This window comes from Micropterus dolomieu, linkage group LG01, assembly GCF_021292245.1.
Source record: "Micropterus dolomieu isolate WLL.071019.BEF.003 ecotype Adirondacks linkage group LG01, ASM2129224v1, whole genome shotgun sequence".
NCBI lineage: Eukaryota > Metazoa > Chordata > Actinopteri > Centrarchiformes > Centrarchidae > Micropterus > Micropterus dolomieu.
In genome coordinates this window covers 48,759,667-48,769,347 of record NC_060150.1, presented here as the reverse complement: position 1 = coordinate 48,769,347, position 9,681 = coordinate 48,759,667, and the positions used below count along the sequence as shown (strand labels likewise).

The following is a 9,681-nucleotide window of genomic DNA, read 5'->3' as shown; positions in this document are numbered from 1 at the left end:
GTACACATTCACGGCTTTGTTTTGAACAAACATAACTTGACAATATATTTAATCTAATTTCATTAACTGCAGGTATGTTTTTCCTCATTTATTGGGTGTGTCAGAGGTGTTACCCAATCAGCAGCCACATTTAAAAGACAGTGAAGTCCAGTGGCTGGCGTACGCAACAGGATGTTCAAGGCACCACCATTTCTGTTGAAATAAATGCTTTGCTACATTTTGTTAGGGCTAAAGTTGCCTTCAAACTGAAAATAACTCTACATTTACTTGATTTCACAGGGGAATGGAAGGCGGTTCTCCTGTGTGAAAGTCCTGGGTTTGACTCAGCCAACAAGGCCAATAGAGGTCGTTAAAAACGTAAACATGGGTCGTAAAGCAGCACAATAAATCAAGTGAGGACGGGCTCCTACGCCAAAATGCATTTCCCCCTAGTTTTCATTTGAAATTTTCTTAAAGACGCAATATTTTTTGCTTCTTTTAGCGACTCCGCTTTTGCTGCAGGGTCAAAATTAACATGCTGTCCATGGCGAGCAGTGTTTCTTTACTTGGGAGTGGCATCTGGTAAAACAGTTACAATTAATTAAATATTACAATAAAAGTACTTTGTATGTAAAAGTCATACATTGAAAATAAAAGGACAAAAACTAAATTCCCAATCATGGAAACCACTTTTCAGCGGTCGCACCACATGATATTTTCTAATTTAATCAAAATTTACAGGCAGAGAATAGGCCACCTAAACAAAACAAGCTAGCTTCCTACAACAGGACTCCGTGAAATTTATAATCAAAACAAATATTGTTAGAAATAACTTTATATTAATTGTTTTTCTGAGGTCATACTACATGTTATCCAAAAATGGCAACTACATACCAGCTGTTACAATTTTACATTTTTCCAGCTTTGAGAAATAGTTAAAAACCTACTTGCTGTTTCAATGGGTCCTTGGCAAAATTGATATATTATTAAACTTCCTGTCTTCTAATGGATTTCAACATAAAAGTCGTTTGTTGATGGTCGCACCACATGATATTTCATAAAATGGACATCATCGGACAAAGTTTGTGTATTATTATGGAAATATAAATACAGATGCTTTGTGATTTTGAAGAGGACGACAAAACATTTTGGAAATCATGCCAAATAGGGCAAAAACACAATTTTGATTAGATTTAAAGTCATTCCAAAGAAGTTTCCAAAACAGCAGTCATGGCCAGACTGTCGCACCACATGACATTTTGAGACTTCAATTATCAGAAAAATATTTAACCAAAGTTAAAGGAGAGTACATATATGGGAGAGGTCCTGTATTTATATGGTATGCTTTTATGCTTTCAACCTTTTTTGTGAAAAAAATCAAGTTGGACAGAAAATGTAGGCGTCACGTCATTGACCCATCTACAATAGTAACAGTAACAACTGTTAATTAAACATATCAGATCTACAATAGTAACAGAGAGTCAGTGAACTGACCTCAGAGTCTCCAGTCTGCAGTGTGGATCCTCCAGAAAACCACACAGCAGCTTCACTCCTGGATCCTGCAGCTCGTTGTCACTCAGGTCCAGCTCTCTCAGATGGGAGGGGTTGGACTTAAGAGCTGAGGCCAGAGAAGCACAGCTGATCTCTGACAAACTGCAGAGACTCAATCTGAATAAAGAATAAATGGTGTAACGTTAGAAGACAATGTTCCTGCTTGAAATCATTCAGTGTTTAATAATCTGTTCAGAGCTGAAGAAGGTTTAGAATGTAGAAGTTTAGAAAATGGAAATATTTTATTGTCTGATAGTTGAAATAGAGATTATTTATTTATTCATTGTATTTATCTATTTTCTTATCATTTCTTTAAAAACATGATGTGGAATAGAAGCTGATAATCAGGAAGAGCGTTACGTCTGTTTGTTTTATTATTTCTAAGTCTGTGGATGAAACGTTAAGTCAGCTGTCAGATTGCCGGCTGATGATTGGTTCTGACGGATCCTTCTACTTGCAGACTGCATCAACACGGACTGTTCTTAAATAGCGTGTTAGCTTGCTGACACTGTTTGGAGTAAAGCAGCCGTCCTCCTGATCAGTCCTGAGCTCCATCAGAGAGTCCAAACATTTCAGACACTAAAAGTTGAAAGTTTCCTCTGTCTGACCTGTCAAGTTTTTAACTCCATTTATTTGTTTTGCTGCATAAATGTCCCACGATATTAACTGTGACATCACTGCGAGCATGGAAATGTTTAAATGACTGACAGCAGCAAGGGCGTCACTTTGTGGTGGAGACATTTGATTTTTAACACCAACATTTCTTTACTATATGCACTTTACAAATAAACGTACTATATCACATTAATAAAGACCTTTGCGTTTACATGTGTATCAGAAGTTTAGATCAGCACATCTCAGAACTTAACTGCCCCTCTGTCACAGATCAGAGCGCCCCCCCACAACCCCAAACCAGCTCAAAAGTATCCAGGTCATGTGCAGCTCTGTAAAAACTGAAACCTAACAGCAGTCTGGACCATTTTCTCACAAACAAGAACCACATCAACATCTAACCCTTCCTCCACCTTCCGTCTCCAGGTGATGTACACCGCCATCTTTGCCTGTCCTGAAACAAAGTTCAGTAGCTGACATCTGTTCTTCTTCCGGCGAGTGTATCTAAAAACACAAATGAAAATCTGCTTCGTAAAAACTTCTCCACATCTACTGAAAATGTTTTCCAACAAATCTGTCAGACGAATGCACTCTGAGAAGCAGTGAAACACCGTCTCTGTCTCTCACTGCAGAAGGGACATTTGTCTTCTACAGCAGCGTTAATAACAGAGATGAAAGAGTTCAGCGCTACAACGCCATGCAGGTCTGCATCTTTCTTTGTACAAAGACCTCCAGGCTGGTTTAAGGCCGGATCTAAGTCCAGGAAAACCCTCCACGGGGCGTCACTACGTCCACTCAGTGTTCTCTGATTCACAGTTTTCACCATCACTTTATAGAGAGTCTTTCCTGAGGCGTCCCCCAAAGAAGCACCTACAGGGTCCACAGGCTCAAGTAGAAAACCAGGAGAAAGTTTCAGTTTTGAAGTCCATGGAAAGGGGCGCCCGCGGTTATGTAGATATAAATGTCTCATTCTAAGCTAATAAAAACATAATGGTTCATTATGTCAGGTCTTTATACACCACTTAAAACATAGTTATGGATCTTATATTGCATTTCTGTTGACAGATCCTCAGAAATATTACACACTGAACCTTTAAGTAAATACAAAACCTCAGAGAGCTCTTTAACACCTGTCCCAGCACTTCTGCTGCTCATTTCAGAGCACAGATTTAGCCTCTCCTCCTCTTCTTGTTCTCTTCATCTTAAATGTAACTGAGTACCTTCCTGTACGAATATAGTGTATTATTTATGCTCCTGTTTACTGGCTGAGTCAGAACACAAAGTGACATCATCACATGTTGAAGTGTCACCTCTCGTGGTGTAGGGCCTGGGGCAATTCATCAACATAATTAATGTTATTGATTATAAAACATATGTTGATTTGCATATCGCGCTTCAGCAGGTCATGATGAAGTGCTGCGTCCGGGTAAAGCAGCAATTCCCCCGGAGAAAAAGCTGCAGAAACCCCCCCGGCTACAACCATCTAAAGTTTGGGAGTATTTCAGTCAGAGACCCAACGACATGTTGCTCTGTGAGCTCTGCAAACTGGAAATGTCTTCACTGCAGCACAACTGCTGAGCACGAACAAGTGAAAGCATCCTGGAGCTCTTTGTCGAGACGGCAGCACGTTCACTTTTTGTCCCCACACAAGCCCGATATATCAGGATGATCACCACGAGGAACAGGTTTTCTGTTAGTAGTAGTCACTTAATACTTTCTACTCGATTTTTTCTAAACGTTTCTTCCTGTGTGTCAGTTTCTGACACATAGGGTGTATTTAAAGTACTTAGTAAAAATAGCGATCTTCAAGTTTGAAATTGAGGTCCAGTATTTTTCTGATTCAGTATCTGACACATAGGGTCTGTTATCATTATTAATATCATGACAAAGCAGTGACGTGGAAATTAGACTCATTTAAACATATGCCACTATTGTCATTATTCTAATACTTTATGCGTCTCATTTTTAGGATGATTGGATAAAATATTGAATTATTAATGATCAATCACCAAATTTGTCGTTAGATTAATCGATGTTACAAAATAGTTATTAGGTGCATCTCTTTCGTGGTGACAGATCAAACACAAAACTTCAAACAGCTGCATTTGGAAATATGCTTCACACACCGTGTGTGTGTGTGTGTGTGTGTGTGTGTGTGTGTGTGAAGGGTTTTAAGTATAAATGTTTCATTTCCTGTAACACTGCGCTCTGAAGGTTTTCTATAAAAAGACAGTTATGAAAATGAGTTGTTTTACAAAAACGTGTCTCACATGTAAAAACAAAGGTAAATATTGCTTTAATTTCACAGCACATTGAAGGATAAATCCTTAAGTTTCCTTAATAATTGAGTTCAGACTAAATCTGGAGCCAAACTTTTCATACTGACAAACTTTAATAAAGAGTTGTGATTTGTTCTTATACAAACCCAGAAACAAGAGACCTGAAGGAAATTTAAAACTTCTGTCATGGATTTAAATTTGGTAGATAAAAACTAGACAAGAGCAAAATACACAAACTGACCTCAGAGTCTCCAGTCTACAGAGTGGACTCTGCAGTCCAGCAGACAGCAGCTTCACGTCTGAATCCTGCAGATCGTTGTTACTCAGGTCAAGCTCTCTCAGATGGGAGGAGTTGGACTTCAGAGCTGAGGCCATAACTTCACAGTGAGTCTCTGAGAGTCTACAGTAAGAAAGTCTGTCATGAAAGAGAATATAAAACTTAAAGTATAATAAAACTTGACACTTTATTCTAAAAATAGACTCTGCACATTTGATATTGCATTGATAGTATATTTAGTACTTAAGGCAATATTATTAATAGATTTTCTCAAGTGGAGTTCAGCTGTTTAACAGCATCATTTCTTCTCTGAGCTTGGTGATGATAAAACACCCCCACTGAACTGAACCTGCTGAGCTCTCCTTCACTGGCAGAATGAACCTGGTGAGAAATGTGTGCTGCCGTTTCCTCTGCATATCTTGTTGCTGCTGTGAAATGATGCAGAAAGGAAACACATTGTCTGACAGTTTGTGTTTGCAAACAGTTATAATTTCTCATATTAAGCTTTAAAAACGCTCTCTATCAATGAACATTACTAAAGTAGCTTTGGAATTTACCAGTTTACAGACCAGTCCATTCAAATCCTACCAGAGAGAGCGCTTCCTTACTGAAATCAAATCAAAATCAAACTCAATTCTAATGGAGCAAAACACATGAAGAGGCAGTCATTGTTTACATTTACATTTTACATTTACATTTGGCAGACGAGTGCGAGACGCTTTTATCCAAAGCGACTTACATTTGAGGAACAACATACAAGCATCAACAGAGCATCAAATACAGATCAACTGACAATACATACTAGTAAGAGCAGCAATAAATACTAGTAAGACCTCACAGTCCATATCACATCAATGGGGTAGATACCCAGGGAAGGAAGTAAGAGTTAACAACAAGTGCAATCAAAACCAAAAGTGCAATCAATACAAGATCATTGTAGGGGATAGAAGAAGAAGAGCACAGGACGTGCATGTTAAAGGTTAGGAGTTAGAGGTGTTATAAGAGGAAGTGTTCTCGGAAGAGATGAGTTTTCAAGAGCTTCTTGAAGTTAGAGAGGGACGCCACTGCTCTGATGGTGTGTGGTGGCTCGTTCCACCATCGTGGTGTCACAGATGAGAACAGCCGGGACTGGGATTGCTTTGTGTGAAGGGATGGCAGAGCCAGGCGGCGTTCATTGGGGGAACGTAGCGGCCGAGAGTAAGTAAGTTTGTATTATGGAGTTTAGGTAGATGGGTGCAGACCCAGTAGTCACTCTGTATGCAAGTATTAGTGACTTGAATTTGATTCTGGAGGCCACGGGGAGCCAGTGGAGGTCACTGAGTAATGGAGCGACATGAGTCCTTTTGGGCTGATCAAAAACCAGACGCGCTTCTGCGTTCTGAACCATTTGTAAGGGTTTCACTGGACAAGCTGGAAGACCTGCTAGGAGGGCATTGCAATAGTCGAGGCGAGAGATAACCATGGCCTGTACCAGAAGCTGGGTGGCGTGCTGAGTGAGGTAGGGCCTGATTTTCCTGATGTTGTATAGAGCAAAGCGGTATGACCAAGAGACAGTAGCAACATGGTCTGAAAAGGACAGCTGGTCATCAATCATGACACCCAAGTTTCTCACCACCTTGGTTGGAGTGATGGTTGAGGAGTCAATTTGTAGTTTGATGTTATGGTGGATAAATTGCTTGGCTGGAATGACCAAGAGTTCAGTCTTAGAGAGGTTTAGCTGAAGGTGGCAAGCCTTCATCCATGCAGATATGTCCTATAGACAGTCCGTGTTCGGCGCCGAGACAGTGGGATCGCCTGGCGGGAAGGATAGATAGAGTTGCGTGTTGTCTGCGTAGCAGTGGTAAGAGAAGCCGTGCGAGCGAATAAATTGGCCCCAGTGAGGTGGTGTAAATTGAGAAGAGAAGGGGCCCTGTGGAGAGGCAGTGGGAGGAAGATAATTGTCCTTGCCACAAAACATTGTAGGAACATTGTTGCCCAGAGAGGTAGGATTCGAACCACAGGAGCGCTCGATATGCCCATTGCTGAGAGAGCAGATAGCAGGATCCTGTGGTTGACTGTGTCAAAGGCAGCTGATAGGTCAAGCAGGATAAGAACCGAGGATTGGGCTGCAGCTTTAGCTGACCTTAGGGCTTCTGTTACAGACAGAAGAGCCGTTTCAGTAGAGTGGGCACTCTTAAAACCAGACTGATATGGATCTAGGAGGTCATTCCCTGAGAGGAATTCTGAGCAAGGGTGTAACCCGAGCCCTTTTGAAAGTGGTCGGGAAGGTTCCTGAAGCCAGAGAAGTATTTATCACATGAGTGATTGTCGGGACCACAGTAGGAGATATGGTTTGGAGGAGATTTGTAGGAATCGGGTTCAGTGGGCATGTAGTTGGACGGCTACGGGTCAAGAGTTCTGATACTTCGCGCTCTGTGAGAGGAGTAAACGAGGAGAGTGAACCACCACTGACCTGGGAGGGCAGAGGAAAAGATGTAGTAGGACTGCTACAATGGTGGAGTTTGAGTGTTTCAGAGAATTGGCTAGTTATAGCCTCCACTTTGCCTGTGAAGAAGGCAGCAAAGGTATCAGCAGACAAGTTTGTGGGTGATGAAGGAGGATTTAGTAGCACTTTAAAAGTGGAAAATAATTTCCTTGAGTCAGTGGCACTGCTAATTCTGTCATTATAGAACACAGTTTTGGCAGCACTGATGCTTGTTGAGAAGGACGACAGGAGCAATTGGTATCCCTTAAGGTCGGCGGGCTCTTTATCCAGGCACGAGCTTAGTGTAGAGCACAGAGATTGTGTGGCATCATTGACCTCAAGTGAGGAAAATGTGTTGAGGGAGGGTAGAGCGGAAGCTACCACTGAGGCAAAGTGAGCGGGAGACAGGTTGCGGAGGTTGCGGCGGTGTGAGACCAATGCTGTTGGAAGAATGGGCTTTTCCTGTAGGCATACTGTGAACTGAATGAAATAGTGGTCAGACACATGTAGAGGTGTGACAGTTTCCATGACCAAACAGACAAGTGAACAGATGTGGGTAGTGCTTGTTTGAAAGGCTTGAGGGTTGCCTGGTTTCTGTGCCTGATGGCATGATACCTCTTGCGTTTACCGGAGACAATAGGAATAGTATGGTAGCACATGGCCTGAGTGTAGTTGTAGCTGGCAGCTTTAGGTGAGGTGTGCCTCGGGAGGGGAAAAAAGCTTCTCTTGTAGGCGGCCTTGCTCAGTGGACTCACACAGGTAGACTCGCTGGTCTTTACCCAAGTAGGTCTTCCCACAAGGAGCCGATACTAATGCTGACGCTTCAGGTTTCACTGAAGTAGTGTGAGTCTAATTGCACACAGGTGTTGGGAATTAAGACTGACTGCACCCAGCTGAGATCGGCCTCCGGATTAACAAGACAAAAGCTTGGTTTCAGTGGGTGGGACACACACCCAGTTGTTTGATCTCGCTCAGCTGGCCTTCAGATTCTAGTGGATTGCTCAGTAAAAGTGCAAGTTTGTGTTATGGAGTTTAGGTAGACGGTAGGAAGGGTAGGAAGAAGAAGTTAACAAAAAGTGCAATCAAAACAAGATAATTGTAGGGGATAGAAGAAGAAGAGCACAGGAAGTGCATGTTAGAGGTTAGGAGTTAGAGGTGTTATAAGAAGAAGTAAGTAAGTAAGTAAAGTTTATTTGTATAGCACTCTGGAGGTCACTGAGTAATGGAGTGACATGAGTCCTTTTGGGATGATCAAAAACCAGACACGCTGCTGCGTTCTGAACCATTTGTAAGGGTTTCACCGCACAAGCTGGAAGACCTGCTAGGAGGGCATTGCAATAGTTGAGGCGAGAGATAACCATGGCCTGTACCAGAAGCTGGGTGGCGTACTGAGTGAGGTAAATTAAGTATATTTGGTTTGTGGTTGTGGAGATCTAAAATGCATGTAAGTCTATGGGATTTTTTTGAATAGCGCCAACTAGAGGCTAACTGTACCAAATTGTGTAGAGTGTGTATCTTTACTGTAATACCGATACTCCAGCTTTACAGTGTTGATAATCACATCTGGACTTACCGAGCCTTTCTGCAGTTCCTCACAGCTGGAATCAGTCTCAGTCGTCCCTCCTCTGATGTGTTGTACTTCTGCAGGACCAACTCATCCAGAACCTCCTCTGACATCTGCAGCATGTAGGCCAGAGCTGAGCAGTCAAACACAGAGAGATTCTTCTCTGCTCTGTTCTCTGACTTCAGGAACTCTTGGATCTCCTGATGTACTGAGTGGTCGTTCATCTCCGTCAGACAGTGGAAGATGTTGATGCTTCTGTCAGGAGAGATCTTATTACTGTTCATCTCCTTCAGGTTGTTGATGGCTCTCTGGATGATTTCTGGACTGCTGTCTGTCCAACCCAGCAGGCCTCCTAAGAGTCTCTGGTTGGACTCCAGAGAGAGGCCATGAAGGAAGCGAACAAACAGGTCCAGGTGGCCATTTTTACTGTCGAGGGATTTCTGCATGGCTCTCCTCAGAAAGACATCAGGGGTTGAGTAATGGTAATCATCCCTGTCATCCTTATCATCATCATCACTATCTTGCAGGAAGTCCTCCACAGACAAGTCACTGATTGTGTATGTCCAGTCTTCCCCCAGGAAGTCCTCCAGTCTCTCTGAGTTCCTGCTGGTGTAACAGTGGAACATGTAGACTGCAGCCAGAAACTCCTGAACGCTCAGATGAACAAAGCAGTAGACTGTTTTCTGGAAGATCACACTCTCTCTTTTGAAGATCTCTGTACAAACTCCTGAGTACACCGAGGCCTCTGTGACATCAAGACCACACTGCTCCAGGTCTTCTTGGTAGAACATGATGTTTCCTTTCTCCAGCTGTTCAAACGCCAGCCTCCCCAGCTTCAGAAGAACCTCCCTGTCAGCCTCCGTCAGCTCCTGTGGACTCGTCTCATGTCCCTCATCGTACTTCTGCTTCTTCCTCTTTATCTGAACCAGCAGGAAGTGTGAGTACAGGTCAGTCA

General features: G+C 42.5%; 1 protein-coding gene across 1 annotated transcript in view; it reads right to left on the bottom strand.

Annotated features, from left to right (window-relative positions):
• Nucleotides 1-9,681, bottom strand: part of LOC123968058 (NACHT, LRR and PYD domains-containing protein 12-like) — a gene marked incomplete at its 3' end in the record, with an annotated part of 261,415 nt that overhangs the window by 6,911 nt on the left and 244,823 nt on the right. The window contains exon 11 of the mRNA XM_046044537.1: nt 1,474-1,647. Coding sequence (XP_045900493.1) covers nt 1,474-1,647 — 174 coding nt within the window. The remainder of the gene's footprint in view (nt 1-1,473; nt 1,648-9,681) is intronic.